Consider the following 16,660-nt stretch of genomic DNA (forward strand, 5'->3'; position numbering starts at 1 on the left):
ATTATAAGGCTAAATGTGACATGAAATGCCATCCATCTACAGATATATCTTCTTACAGTGTTACAGTCTACAGTATCTCTGTTACAATGGGGATATCATAATAATTAACCCAGAAAAAAGCAACGCAACCACTACCAGACGGCTGTTGTATTTGCGATAAGAAAAAAACGCTAAACACATGCGGACATTGCTTCTTTCTTTCTGCCAACACAACATTTCTGATATGCGAGCATTTATATTACATTTCCCCCTTCATGTTTTTATAAAATGAGAATTTATTTCACCCCAGTATAATCAATGGAACTTCTGGGCTAGCCTGCTGATTCTGAGAGGCGCGTGCGAGTAAACGGCTTTTTGTGTCGTTTACACTTGGGCAACTAAATTAATGTTAAAGTCTGTTTAACTGATTGTATTTTAATTACATTACAACATCGATTCTGTAAAAGGAATCCTATAAAATGGAAAAAAAAAATCAATAACAGGTCACCGGAAGTTTATCAGTGTGGGAAAAACACTAGCTTGGCATATACCCTATAACACTGTTGAGAACCGAGATAGGATGCAGTGTACAGTGTGCAGCCGCTACGATCGGGTACTACAGTTGGCAACCCGGTGGTGTTTACAGACATTACCAAAGAGGGGGGTGGGTGAAATTACGTGAGTTTTCCGAAAAAAAAAAAAAAAAAAAACGGGATGGTTGCGGGAGATTGGTCTGGAATACGAGATACTGCCAGGAAAAACAGGAGTGTTGGCAGGTATGCTTACTAGTTCAATAATGATTTGATGGATTTTTTTTTTTGGTCTACTCTATGGTAGGCAATTGACCGTTGACAAGCTCTCTCAGAAATTGTAAATATTTTAAAATGGGCACTATTCTTACAAATAAAATGCATAGTTGCAATCTAAACGACTACATCCTCGACTAAAAAAGCCTCAAACAGCAGTAATATTTGTCAAACTGTAGTGTCTCTCTGCTTGTTGCTGACTGTATGTGGGCGGAGTAATACTAAAAGGGTAAATAGGCTGTATGGGGGCTGATATTACTTAAATAGCTCATGGCAATCAGCCAATCAGATTTGAGAACCAGACAGAACTGTTGTATAATATATATATATATATATATATATATATATATATATATATATATATATATATATATATATATATATATATATATATATACACATACATACATATATATATATATATATATATATATATATATATACATATATATATATATATATATATATATATATATATATATATATATATATATATATACATATATATATATATATATATATATATATATATATATATATATATATACATATATATATATATATATACATATATATATATATATATATATATATATATATATATATATATATATATATATATATACATATATATATATATATATATATATACATATATATATATATATATATATATATACATATATATATATATATATATATATATATATATATATATATATATATATATATATATATATATATATTTATATATATATATATATATATATATATATATATACATATATATATATATATATATATATATATATATATATATATATATATATATATATATATATATATATATATATATATATATATATATATATTTCCTGAGTTCTAATAATTTCAGACACCGCTGTATTTTTTCCTTTTCCCCTGAATGAAACTAGACCAGAAACAAATACATCAAACTGATATTTTACCCCTCTATATTCTAATATTCAAAAAGTATATCATAAACACCTTGGGTGCCAATAATCTCCATGTGCAGATGGGCGATGCCGCTGGCTATGGATAGTGCCAGAACTATCATCCCCTCTACTGATACTGTGTACCTGTTCAGGTAATCAAAGAGTGATCCATGCTCATGATACTCAGACACCAGCCACAGCTGTGTCCATGACCCATTATCTAAAGACAGAAAACAGACACATTAAAACAAAGTACATATAAACAACATCCTAGAGATTTTGAATATACATGTGAAAGTTCATAGTAATGTGCTCATTGTATTCAGGTTGGCTTCATACCCAGCAGGCACACATGATGTTGATCTTTAGTTCTATTTTGGTTGTGATGTCAGATGACCAAAATTTAACTTAACTTGCTGACATCAGCCGACTTCTAATATAATAATATATATTTAGAAGTCAGCTGGCATCAGGTATTTGGTTGGTTTTAGGCTGTGGCATTAACTAACCATAATCCAATATCAGCTTAACATCATGAGATGACATCTATAAAACATCAAAGTCTAACATCAGTAGACATTTATCTTTGGTTGGTTTTATGTTGTGTAATCTTCTTGACATCGGAGTCAAATTGACGTCAACTTGATTTTCATTTACAACCAAAATTCAAAGTTAGTCTGAGGTTTGAGTCCACTGTCAATTTTACGCCTGTGTGACTTCCGGTGCCTGCTGGGTACATATAAAAATATTAATTTAAAGTTAAAATAGTTAAATATTTAAAATTAAAATGTAATTATCAAAAGGTTTTAATTTAATAACCTAAAATGTAAAATTTGGTAGTATGTGTAATACAATTTTACAGGTATATTGTTTAAACAAACAAACAAACAAACAAACAAACAAACAAACAAACAAACAAACAAAAATCACTGTCATATTATTAATTAATTAACAATTACTCATAAATCTTTTAACCGTAACACTTAAAAACCATTTGACCTAAAAGAAAACCCTGAAACACTTTTGAAACAGTGTGGAAGAGCCTAAAATATTACATTAAAAAAATAAGAAATAAAGGTTTTAGGTAGGTATGCAATTTTAATGTCCTGTGTATTGATTGAGATATTAGGCTCTATTTTAACAATCTAGGCACAAAGTCTAAGGGCGCAAAAGCATTAAGGGCATGTTCCAGTCCACTTTTGCTATTTTAAGGACAAAAAAATATGCTTTGCGCAGCAGCGCATGGTCTAACATGGTTGTACTTATTCTCTTAATGAGTTAAAGGTGTGTTTTAAGAAAAAAACAATTAGTGTCTCATCTCCCATTCCCTTTAAAAGTGAGTTGCGTCGCATATATATTATTATTATTTTATTATTATTATAACTATTATATGAGCATATTCATATAATAAGCAAAAAATTATAATAATAGAGAAAAAAAAAAGTTATTTAAGAAAAATAATAATACAGAAAACAATTGTGCCAATTTATACCTTTGTTATCAGCCGCAATAAACCCCAAAATATTGTCATGACGTAGCATGATGGTCTGATAAATCTCAGCTTCACGGAACCAGGAGCGCTCATCACGTGAAGAGAAGATCTTAACAGCAACGTCCTCTCCTCTCCATTTTCCCCTCCACACTTCCCCAAACCGTCCCTTTCCAATGGTCTCCTGGAGGACAATAGTTCGAGCAATTGTTCTCTGGACCAATAGGGGTAATCCTAAGAAAATATCATATAAACTGTCAGATAAAAGGATAAAAGAAGATATAATCATCATTAGTGAGGAATCAAGTCTTGTGATTTAAAACATATTTAGCCGAAAAAAAAACAACACCACCAACAATAGTAAGTATAAAGTAATGCTATGCACATTTTTTTCTGAAAATATGTACTCAAGTTTTCAGTCTTCTGAATCATCCCTAGCTTTGTGTGTAAAATGAAACTTTAAATCAATGTGAGGGACATTAAAGCAAATAAAAAATAGATGTTAATATTTAATTTACATTGAATTTTAATTTACATTTTTACAACTACTTCAGAAAAAGTAGTGATTTTTAATTTTACTTTGACTTGTATTTTATTGCAAACAATTAAGCAAACATTATTTATTGTGTTCCTCATGATTAACATGACAAACATGTATTCCAATTTGATTTTTCTTGCAACACATTTTAAAAAAGGCTGAAACAGTAAAGCAGTAATCAATTTTTAATGTTACCATTCCTTTACACAACACTTAAAAGTGTATTTCAGGTGTCATTTTGTCCCATTCTTCCTGCAAACAAGTCTTAAAGTGGGCAACAGTTCAAAATGTGAACACATTCTCTACTGTGGACAGGTTAGGACTGTAGGCAGGCCAATCAAGTACTTGTATAGTCTTCCTTCGCAGCCAGTACTTCGCAATGTGTGCAGAATGTGGTTGCAGAATTATCCTTTTCTTCTTTCATCTGGAGTACACGGCTTCCATTTATCCCAAAAAATACCTGAAATACTGATTCATCTGACCACATTGCTTGCACGTTGGCACTTCAAGTCGATGTAGCTTCTGGACATTGTTAACATAGGGCTTTCTTTTGACACAGGTACATTTTTCACTGGCATTTGTGGATGGAATTTTCAAATGTACTTTTTTTTTTCAACCAAAGAGGCTTGAAAAAATCTTAAGAATTATTTATTTATTTATTTATTTATTTATTTATTTATTTATTTATTTATTTATTTATTTATTTATTTATTTATTTTTCATTCATTCATTCATTCATTCATTCATTCATTCATTCATTCATTCATTCATTCATTCATTCATTCATGTTTAAATTATTATTATTTGTATTGAAAATGGCCGAAATGTAACTGAAGATGTACTTGATGCAGTAGATGCAGTTGAATGAACAGGCCAGTTTGTTTTTAGTCTAATAAATGATAGTAGCCAGTTTTTCTTTTGTTTTTTACTTTAAAACTTTAACATATTGCTATTTTTTCTATTGATATATGATGTAATAAATTAGTATTTTAAAAATTAGTCTTGTTTTAATTTTTTATTGCAATTTTTAGGAAATATTTAATATTTAATAACACGTACTGTATGACAACTACCTGTAAGTCAATGGAAAAGCGGTTGTTCCTTGCGCCACCTGGTGGCTATTCCATAAAGCACATAATTTATTTATTTTTTTGATGAAAAGGTGGCTTTTAAAACAATATTGCACGTGACTGTGGTTGACAAATTGCAGTACTGTGCATGCAGAAATGCGTGTTCTTAGTAGCCATATCTGTAACTATGTATTGTAGTAGGTGACAAAGGTTTGCCAAAGTAGTCCTGATGTAGTGATATTGCTAATAGATGAGTGACGATTTTTGATGCAGTGGCACCTGAGAGATCGCAGACCATGGTTGTTCAGCTTAGGTTTGCGCCCTCATCTTTTATGCACTGAAATGCCTCCAGATTCCTTGAATGTTTTAATTATGCTGTGCACTTTTGAAGGTCAAATATCCAGCTGTTTTTTCTATCTTTCTTTGAGGAACAATGTTTTTTCACATATTTGTTAGCAAACTGGTGATCCTCTGCCCATCTTTGCTCCTAAAGGACAAGACCAGTGGTTCTTAAACTGTGGTACGTGTACCACTAGTGGTACACAGGCTTCCTTCTAGTGGTACGCGGAGGAATGAAATATGTCATGTACATGCTACACACATTTCAAAATGTATCAAAAATTATGTATAAAATATGCCACATATGACATATAGCCTATATTTCTGAGGTAATCTGCCACGTTTTTTAACTGTGCAGAGTTGTAGCTTCTTTACTGGGCCTACTACGCTACTGTATTTCAATACTGCTCATTTTGGTGGTACTCGGAGAGACCATTTTTTTCTGAGGTGGTACTTGATAAAAAAAAAGTTTGAGAGCCACTGGACTAAACCATTCTTGGATGCTGCTTTTGTACCAAATCATGATTACGATCACCTGTTGACATCACCTGTTTTAAATCACTTCATTATTTTACCAAATTTCTCAGCTACTAGCCGTAAATTGCTTCTGTCCCAACGTTTTTTGGAATGTGTTGCAGATGTATGTTTACAAATGAAATGAAGTTGGCCAGACAAAACATGAAATATTTAGTATTTATTATTGCAGACAATATTTAGTATTGTCTGCAATGAAGTTAAAGTAAATTTAGAAATCGCTATATATATATATATATATATATATATATATATATATATATATATATATATATATATATATATATATATATATTTTTTTTTTTTTTTTTTAAAGGTGAGTAAACAATAGCATTGTGCTGCTATTTTGTTATATAACCATGTTGTTACGAAAAACAAACATACAATGAGTAATTTTCCTTTTTGGTTTTTCAATTGTGTATTTTTTTTTTGATTTAATGGGCACAGCCAGCTCTCACCTGATCCTGAACCAGAGGTGCTCATGTCATAGATGAGCTCTTTTAGGCATTTGTCAGGTGAGACCAGAGTTGGGTCATCCAGGGGTTCTTCTGGGTCCTGTTTGAGGGATTTAATGTGTGTGCACCGTAGGTTCTGTATAGCACACACTCCTAGCATGACACCCACACACACCAGGCATGACGGTACAAGAATTACTGCTGCTACTTCCAGTTGACTCCAACCAGAATCCTCAGGTGGTTGCTCTACACCAAAACACATACACAGATACATTGTTACAACCATAGGGGCATGTATTGCACTTGTTTTATACAGTAAAACATTTTTAAAAAGTGTACTAAACCTATGTCTACTAAAGTAGGAGTAAAACAAAATATTACAATCATAATACAATGCTTTGCTTTCTAGGATATTTTTCCTCTGTATTTTTAAAAGACAAGGTAGTCTCATGTAGAATGTTAGCTGTTAGGCGCGAAGAATTGTGGTGATGTAAGATTTGAGATACCACAAATATTTTAATGTCTTTGACAATAAAAGCATGGGCTGGAAACACACCCCACCAGGTAGGAATGCGGAAAAGTTCATTCCACTCCTCCACTTCATTTACATTTAAAGCATCTCCCGCACTTCCTTCTGTAGACTCACCCTCCTCTTTATCCAACTCGCACAGAATGGTCATCTCAAAATATGAATGTTCTATTTCAATCCAAGTGACTTTACCTATCATGTTTGATATCATTTGAAATGTCCCAATGTGACTGGTACTGTCACATAACCAGCGATCGCTCTCCAGAGATTGCTGGTTCTCACACGAACACTAGGACTACACTTCCGCCCTCTTCTGGACTACATATGCATACATGCACTTCTCCCAGACACTCACGCCTGCTCACTCATCTAGCTTGATTACATTCGCACACCTGAGGACTTTCAGAGACTGATTAGAAACCCTGCATAAGCCACTCATTCACCCATCCTGTTTGCAGAGTCTTGTTCACTGTATAGATGACATTACAACGCGATTATCCTGTCTTGGTTTTCTGTGTTTTTGACTTTTTACTCTTGTTCTCCCTGCCTGCCACCTGCCTTTTTGACCTCTCGCCTGTGTAATGATTATGATTCTGGACTGCCTGAATATATCTGTTTATACCTGTTGACCATTGCTTGCCTGACAACGATTAAAACCTGCATTTGGATCCTACCTGTTGTTGTGAGTGTCATCTCCCCGTTGTTACAGGTACAATGGTCTCATTCCCTTCAGAAATAGACTTAATCAAAACAATAGATAAATAACTTCATATATCTTTTGAACCACTGCTAAGGGTGAGCCTTTACCTAGGGGGCTTCTATCCAAATTACCATGTGTTCACTATGGGCAGAAACTCTTAATGCAAATTACTTTTGTTGTTCCACACACACCCCACCTTGAAGGAGATTCTTGGTTTGACTGTTTAAGGCAGTGGTCACCAAACTTGTTCCTGGAGGGCTGGTGTCTTGCATATTTCAGCTCTAACCCTAATCAAACACACCTGAACAAGCTAATCAAGGTCTTAGTAGGTATACTTGAAACATCCAGGCAGGTGTGTTGAAGCAAGTTGGAGCTAAACCCTGCAGGGACACCGGGCCTCCAGGACCAAGATTGGTGACCCCTGATTTAAGGAAAAGTTTCAAGATGTTTAACACAATTCTGTAACCACATCAGCCCGTAGTGTGGAGCTCTCATGCTCCATACTATGTATATTTTGAAACCAGGTATGCATCTTTGGATCTTTATCTATAAGAATTTGATGTCTTGTATTGATTGTTTATAAATTGACTGAAGGAATTGGCCTGACTAATAAATTATGTTTTGAATTATTCAAAAAGAGTTTGTGTTATCTCTAGTAGATTACGTTAAGTCCATAACACCACAAGCCCTTGTACAGGTTAGTAACAAACTAAAACATGATAGACGGAGCAGCGTGGCATGCTATACAATGTTCTTAGAGCTCCGACTAACACACTGCCATTAATTAAAGTATACTCAGACTGTAAAAGGCTAATAATGGGTTTTTCCATTTAGAACAGGGGTAGGGAACCTATGGCTCTTTGACCAAAAATATGTGACTCTCCAGCTGTCTTCCTCTAATAAAAAATTAAAACGGTCACTAAAAATCAGTTCCCTATTGAAAATACAATTAAAATGACCGTTTTATTGTAAATTTTTACAGCAAAATAAATAAAAATAAAAGGACGTTTCAAACAATGCGCGTGCGGCGCTGTGAATTAACTTGTGGATTCATCTGACACCAATAAAGAACATGCAACTTACATTTCTATGGTAACCTTGTGCACGTAAATTCAAAAAACATTCATGAGTGTTGATGGCGAAAAGGGTCCCACTTTATATTAAGTGTCCTTAACTACTATGTACTTACAGTAAATCAAAAAAAAAAAAAATACAATGAACTTACTGTGTTTATAATGTATTTGAGAACACGTGGTGCTTTTGAGTTGGAATAGAGGTTGGGTTATAGACAGGTTTGGTGGCATGGGTAGGTTTAAGGGTAGGTTAAGGTGTAAGGGATGGTCAACAGTGTATTTACAAATGTGATTACAAAAATTAATTACAGATGTAAATACATACATGTATTTAATCAAGTATTAGTACACAGTAAATACATGTATTTGCACAATAAGTACATTGTAACAAACTATTAATTCCTTTGTAAGTACATATTAGTTAAGGCCACTTAATATAAAGTGGGACCGCGAAAAGAAAAAAAATCCATAAATCGTTCTTATATCCCAATGGCTCTTTAAAAAATGCATTTGCAAAATAAAAAATAAAAAATAAAAAAAAAATTCAATGCAAGTCTTTGTACATGAGGCCCCAGGAGTTTATCAGTATGGGAAGAAACACTAGCTCAGCATATACCGTATTTGCAGCTTTCCACAAAACAGAAATGAAAAGATCAAATAAAAAATTAAATATACCAAAATTGGTCTTAATACATGCAAAAGATTGCCTCATGTGTTTGGTTTAAATATATCTTCTCACAAATTGGCTAAAAATATTTTTACATATCATTAACCATAATCACAAGAGAAAAAGAACAGACAGATTAGATAGAGAGAATAGATTCAGAATAGTAAGTAAAAAATTGCTGCTATGCCTTTAGTCTCGTTCAGATTACACAACTTTGTCTCGATTTCACCACAATTTGCTTTGCCCAATTCATGACCCAAACTCTAAAAAATAACTCAAGAGGTCTGTTAGCACTACATAGTTTGATACATTATTGTAACTTAAAAATTCTAAAATGCTGATTAGATTAAAACTTTTAAGTTGCCAGAATAATTTTATTAAGTTTTCAAAACAGAAAAATATTGATCAATTAAATTGATCAATTTAATCAATTAAATCAATTACATCAATTTAAAAATGTGGCTGATTTAAAAGGTAAATATATTCTTTCAGTTACTTTAAAATAATATCTAACTTGTAGCCACCCAAGGAAATTGGGTTGATAACTCAATTTTTTACTAATGGAGTTGTTTTTTTGTTTTTTTGTTTTTTTTGTTTTTTTTTAATATTGATAATATGGGATAGAACATGTTTTTGTTTTGTAAAACAATGAAAACCTGTGGTTTGATAAAAAAAATAAATTATATATATATATATATATATATATATATATATATATATATATATATATATATATATATATATATATATATATATATATATATATATATATATATATAATTACCGAAAAACAAAAATGTTGTTCTTAAATGTATTTCTTACAAGCATGAAGAGTAAATTTGAAAACAAACTAAAAATTAAACAATTTCGGCTACTTTATCTATTTGAGGTTCTAAACTTGAAAGCGTGCATGTAATAAAGTACATAACACTGGATTTGCTTTCAATTTTAATTTCAAAAACTAATTGAAACAACTTATTTTTGAGTACTCAACTTCAAAATTTGAAGTTTTTGCTATGTAAAAATGCTTCTGATTGAAGAGGGAAAGATTTGGCTAACATAATAAAGTTTGTTGTCTAAACTTCATTTTGTTAGATGTTGTCGTAACTATCAAACGTTGTAAAGACGTTAATTTTTTGTTTGTTTTGTATAACAATATTTTTTAGAGTGTAGAAATGAAGGTTGGGATGCAAGACTCAATTTTTTTCTTCTTACACACTATACATACACACAGTTCTGTCTGAACAGCTTAAAAAAGATGGTTTTCACCATGGTTTCCCTTTAATGTCTAATTATAATGTTTAAGTCCGCCCCTTTTTGCAGCGCCGTACGACAGAATTTTGCAAGCACAAGCTTTAGTGTGACCGCAGCTTAAGTCACTTTGGACAAAAACGTCTGCTAAATGTAAATGTAAAATGAAACCCTGCTTTTTTTCACTGTAACGTGCCGTTTAGGGTATACACTGTACAAAGCCCTACAGAAATAAAGGTGGCTTGACTAAACTTGACACAGCAATGCAAGGGATTCTTTCTGTCCTGAATGCATTGTCATATTTACAATAAGCAGCTATGCAGCCTATTAAATATTTTTTTGAAAAAGGAGGTTGTTGTCTTGAGCTATTGAGACATGACCACATTTGCACAGGGTCAACAGTGACAACAGCCCGAGATATTTCAAAACATATTTTCCCTTTCGCCTTGTCTGTCTACTGCAACAGCCCGTAAGTAAGTCTGCTTGGAACACAAAGGGAACATTAAGCAATAAAGCAAGCCTCATAAAGTAGCTGTATCTGAAGAGATAAATGGAGACTAGTCTGCACATATTTCAGAGATGTAGTGTGATAGATTAGCTCAGCTGCCTGCGAGACCAATATGAACTAAACATTTTAAAATACAAACTCATACAGGGCTTTGAATTAAATCGGAATTTTATTATTATTTAAGGTGTTTATTTTGATGGTCTATTTGAGTATTAGACTGTCTGCTTAATATCTACTGATACTGCTCCTTCATCAGACATTTAACTGACTATAAAAAAAAACTTTGCAAGTATGTCAACTTACACTAACCACAACCTAACAATCTACTTATAATCTAATGAGAATTAGTTGGCATGCACATGCAATGTAACTTAAATTCAACATGCAGACCATTAAAATAAAGTGTAACTGAAGTCAAGGCGAAGCATGGACTTTGCATCTATTAATTCATCCACTGATCTACAGTCTCACATTAGAAAAAATTGGACAGTTTGGAAAATACAAATAAAATAAAATAAAATAAAATAAAATATAATAAAATAAAATAAAATAAAACAAAATAAAATAAAATAAAATAAAATAAAATAAAATAAAATAAAATAAAATAAAATAAAATAAAATAAAATAAAATAAAATAGTATTGATTTCCAAATTGACTTTGACTTGTATTTCATTGCAGACAACACAAAATATTTCATGTTTTATCTGGTCAACTTTATTTCATTTTTACACGTCTTTTCCTGTCATTCAGACCTGCAACACATTCCCAAAAAAATAAAATAAAAAAAAAAGGAACAGGAGCAACTTAATGCAGTAATCAGGTAAATTGTTAAAGAAATGAAGTGATTTGAAACAGGTGATGTCAACATGTGACTGTAATTATGATTTGGTACAAAAGCAGCATCCAAGAAAAGTCTACTCCTTTAGGAGCAAAGATGGGATGAGGATCAACAGTTTGCAAACATACAACATATTAGCCCCCCTGAATTATTAGCACCCCTGTTTATTTTTTTCCCCAATTTCTGTTTATTGGAGGGAAGATTGTTTTAACATATTTCTAAGTATAATAGTTTTAAAACTTATTTCTAATAACTGATTTATTTTATCTTTGCCATGATTATTTTATCTTCGATCCCTAAATGTCTTTTAAGTGTTGTGAAAAATAATGGCAACATTACACAGTGGTAAACTTTTTACTGCTCCAACTTTTAAAAAAATGTTTTTGAAATAATATGCTGGTGCATTGTCTGCAATAAAACACAAGGTAAATAAAAAATAAAAAATTCCATACCGTCTCAACTTTTTTCTGATATAGGGATCTATATCTAATTTGATTGATATATAATGGATTTATTATATTTAGTACAGATTTCATGTTTCTCACTGACACACCCTAACTTGGAAACTCAGAGCTTAAAGAAAATTTGGTAACACTTTACTTGTCTTAAGAAGACTTTACAATCATGAAATGAAGATGCTTATGACAACTGTCAATAAGTGTCATTAGCTCAGTTGTCGTTTTAAATGCAAAGGCCACATTGTATGAGATCTTTGAGATTGTTGGGTCTTGACATTGCCACGGCAAAATCATTTCTGTCATAAACATGATGATCATGAGGTCATTATAATAGTTTCATTAACATTTTACTGATCACTTTTTTCAGTTCATCAAAGTGAACTTGTCATTAACATGTCTCATTAAAAAAAATCAATACTCTAATAATAATAATAATAATAATAATAGGGCGAAGCAGAAGCACAGTAGGTAGTGCTGTCGCCTCACAGCAAGAAGGTCCCTGGGTTGCTAGTTCGATCCTCGGCTCAGTTGGCGTTTCTGTGTGGAGTTTGCATTGTAAGCTGAGAAAATATTATATACTTTTCCTTCTATGCTAATGAAGGACTACTGAGACATTCCAAGCATGGGATGGGTCCTCCTGGTGAGGCAGAGTTCCTCACAGCTCCGATACACATCTCTGCCATTTGCTTACAGTAACCATGTGCTCTTCACCATACACAATTCATCTGCTCGTGTTTTTCTTTCAGATAACTTTGTCATGTTTGGTGTCATTTGACAGTTTATGACTTCAGTGTTGTAGTGATGAAATCAACAGAGACATTGATTAATTGTGTTTCAATCTACAATATATTTACTATTGTTGAGTCATGACCTGAGGAGAGTATGTTAATGTACTTCTCCCCCACTTCATCTCTTCAACTTTGTTCTCATGTTCAGTTGGTTTTGGGGGTTGGTTTTCACTCATGTTTGACAATGCTTTGCTCAGGGTATAATAGGGAAAGGTAACTGTTGATCGGGGAGAATGGCTTTTACTCTGCATCTCCCGCACACCAGTGCGTAGCCTCATATGCTAACAAAGGCAGTTTCACTGTCTTTGTTTCTCAGCAGTGCATATGTTACAGCTAATTTCTTTATACAGTATGTTAGTTTGTTTCATTCTAATGTCTGTATATTTAAACATTTAACTTAATAAACAACTTTGCCTGCTTTAAGCTTTGAGATTCTTTCTCTTTATCAATGATGATAACAACTTTAATGGAGTCAGATTAATTACAATGGAGTCAGATTAATTACAATGGAGTCAGATAAATAAATTCAAGAAAACACGCCATCCTTCAACTGCTTTCTGTTTCCGATTATTGGTTCAGAATAGCAGCGTAAGTTTCAAGCCTTACAGCATGTTCTCCCTGCATTCGCGTGGGTTTCCTCCGGGTGCTCCGGTTTCCCCCACAGTCCAAAGACATGCGGTACAGGTGAATTGGGTAGGCTAAATTGTCCGTAGTGTATGAGTGTGTGTGTGTGTGTGAATGTGTGTGTGGATGTTTCCCAGAGATGGGTTGCGGCTGGAAGGGCATCCGCTGCGTAAAAACTTGCTGGATGAGTTGGCAGTTCATTCCACTGTGGCTACCCCAGAATAATAAAGGGACTAAGCTGACAAGAAAATGAATGAATGAGTTTTGTAGCCTATAGGCAAGCTTTGCTACAGTAATCCTTTTCAGATCCCATTTGCTGATTTTAAGATATTTATTTATTTGAACTTGAATCTTTTTGCAGCAAACATATTAAAAATAGCTTGAAACTTTGTTTGAAATATGAATTACTTTTAAACCGTTTGATTATATAGTCAAAGGTTAACGAGCAGACTTATATTAACTGCAGTGATAACAGTAGTTGTGTTTGCTTTATAATCATTCACTCGTGTAGGCTACAGTAAACATATTTTTCAATGTCTTTGTAGGCATGGGCCTAATACTATTAAATGTGTGTGTCTAATATTAGGCACATTTCAAAACATTATATTTTTTAAATGTCATGGATCTATTAGAGATACAGCATGTTTTCCCATGCACCATCTGGTGGATATTATGGGCAGTACAACCCTTTTTTTATCAACATACAGAATAAAAGATATATCATGACTCTGCAGCATCTACCGAGACAAATTGGAGGATTCCACAGAAAAAAAGACATGCAATCTTAATGATTATAACTGTAATATTTACCCTTTTGTTTTTTGTTTTTCAGTGAAAAAGGAGACAAATCATCAGCTGCTAAGGAGGTGGTGGAGTAGGACAAAGCAGGGGTTAAAGGGAGTAGTGCACATTGGCCTGGTGAAGAGAGGACAGCTATATGAGATTTAACCACAGGATGTTAAACTGGAGCAGAATTGCATCTAAATGAGAATGATTGTGGGAAGCAGTAAGTCAAAAGTAATGCTGTGTGATCTAAAGTGTGTGATGGCTTTGTGTAAATCAAGTTGACTGGCTGATTTGTATGTCCTTGTGGTGGGAAGCCAGTTGAGGTTGAATGGGGTAAAGAAAAAAAATGGAAATCTGTAGAATATGACTTGTCATTATGACTGTGAAAGTCACCTACTATAACAAGCAGTCATCCTTGAGGAACAAGTATAGCAGCCCCTTCAATTCTTCAGTAAATGCACCCAACTGAAGCTGGTAATGTCAGCATAATTTGTGTATATCCAACTGTTAGAAATGAGATCCTCTTGATTGGGCGAAGAGTGCGGGTGAATACAACGTTTTTAGAGAAAGTAGCTGGAGGGACTGAATCCTGGGGACGAATCCATGTCTCAGTCAAGGCCAAATGCTGGAATTAAGTGTGCTTTTGGTGACAGCTGACTGACATGCAGTGAATCAAAATCCAAACCAGCTACGTGTTCCCTAACAAGAAACACTTTCCTCTCACTCACAGTTTTACCACAAATCCATCAGACAGGCAGGGCCGGCGCGTCCATAGAGGCGACCTAGGTGGCCGCCTAGGGCAGCAGAATAGAGAGGGCGGCGTCCCCGAAACTACCCTCGCCACCCGCCCCTCTGGCGGCGTCCCCTAAACTACTCTCAGTTATATTCGCGTCTGGGGCAGCAGAATAGAGAGAGCGGCATCCCTGAAACTACCCTCACCACCCGCGCCCTCAGTTATATCGGCGTCTAGGGTGGCAGAATAGAGAGGGCACCATCCCCTAAACTACCCTCGCCACCCGCGCACTCAGTTATATCCGCGTATGGGGCGGCAGAATAGAAAGAGCGGCGTCCCTGAAACTACCCTCACCACCCGCGCCCTCAGTTATATCCACGTCTGGGGCGGTAGAATAGAGAGAGCGGCATCCGCGACACTACCCTCACCACCCGCACCCTAAGTTATATCCACGTCTAGTGCGGCAGAATAGAGGACCCCCCCAAACCAACCCCTTGGGTGGGGTCCCCTAAACTACCCTCACCAACCGCCCCTCAGGTGGGATCCCCTAAACTACCCTCGCCACCCGACGTGACCATCCTTTGCCTAGAGCGGCAGTTCAGCTTGCTCCGGCCCTGAGACAGGCAATATTATAAAGCAGTATTAAAATAAAAAGTAAATAAACCTTAAATAAGCAAAGCCACTTCGTTTGAACACTTTATTAAATTAACTGAAATCTTATGTTCTAACACAGTTCTGAAACATCCGAAACAATCTAGCTCCTGTTTTTCTAACCAACCTTCTGTCTCGCTACAATCCAACCCGCTCTTTAAGATCTCAAAACTCAAGGCTTCTAGTAGTACCTAGAATAGCAAGGTCGAGTAAAGGAGGTCGAGCCTTCTCATTTATGGCTCCTAAAGTCTGGAATAGCCTTCCTGATAAAGTCCGAGGCTCAGACACACTGTCCCAATTTAAAACTAGATTAAAGACCTATCTGTTTAGTAAAGCATACACTCAGGGCATCACTTGGCGGTATGATACATGAATGTGCTCCAACAAATGTGCTATACAAATAAAGGTGAATGGAATTGAAAGGTAGTACTATTGTACTCTCTCTCTCTCATAGACAGACACTAATGAAACTGTTTCTTAATGCTTTAAGACTTAAAAACACCATGCATGATAACGATAAAAACAGCTAGTTCTGAATGTAAAACAACAGCAGAAGTCAAATAATAATAAAGATATAGAAAAACAGTATCACTGGGATCCTAAACTACACTCTTTGCTTTTCTTTTTCTTCTCCTGTACATTAATTAGTTTGTCAGACAAGCAGAGGTGGTCTGTACATGACTGACCATTATTTCTCAGCTGTAACTTTGTACGTGCTGAATTTTTGCATCAGACCGTGGACATTTTCCATTATTTAAACACAGTCTTGTTGCAATTTGAAAGTGCATAATAACATCAGAGCATTGTGAGATCCACAAAGACTTTTTCTAATGTCAAGCATGTTCTTATGCAGTTTTTTATTGCATAATAGGAGTACAAAAGGACTT

General features: G+C 34.2%; 1 protein-coding gene across 3 annotated transcripts in view; it reads right to left on the reverse strand.

Moving 5' to 3' along the window:
* acvr1c (activin A receptor type 1C) overlaps positions 1–16,660 on the reverse strand; it is a 49,102-nt gene that overhangs the window by 9,902 nt on the left and 22,540 nt on the right. For all 3 annotated transcript variants that reach the window (XM_087267453.1, XM_087267451.1, XM_087267452.1), the window contains exons 3-5: positions 6,170–6,412; positions 3,234–3,464; positions 1,794–1,961 (exon numbers count right to left, since the gene is read on the reverse strand). In XM_087267453.1, the coding sequence (XP_087123579.1) occupies positions 1,794–1,961; positions 3,234–3,464; positions 6,170–6,412 (642 nt within the window). The remainder of the gene's footprint in view (positions 1–1,793; positions 1,962–3,233; positions 3,465–6,169; positions 6,413–16,660) is intronic.

The sequence above is a fragment of the Danio rerio genome, chromosome 9, assembly GCF_052040795.2.
Source record: "Danio rerio strain M-AB ecotype USA chromosome 9, GRCz13ab, whole genome shotgun sequence".
Lineage (NCBI taxonomy): Eukaryota > Metazoa > Chordata > Actinopteri > Cypriniformes > Danionidae > Danio > Danio rerio.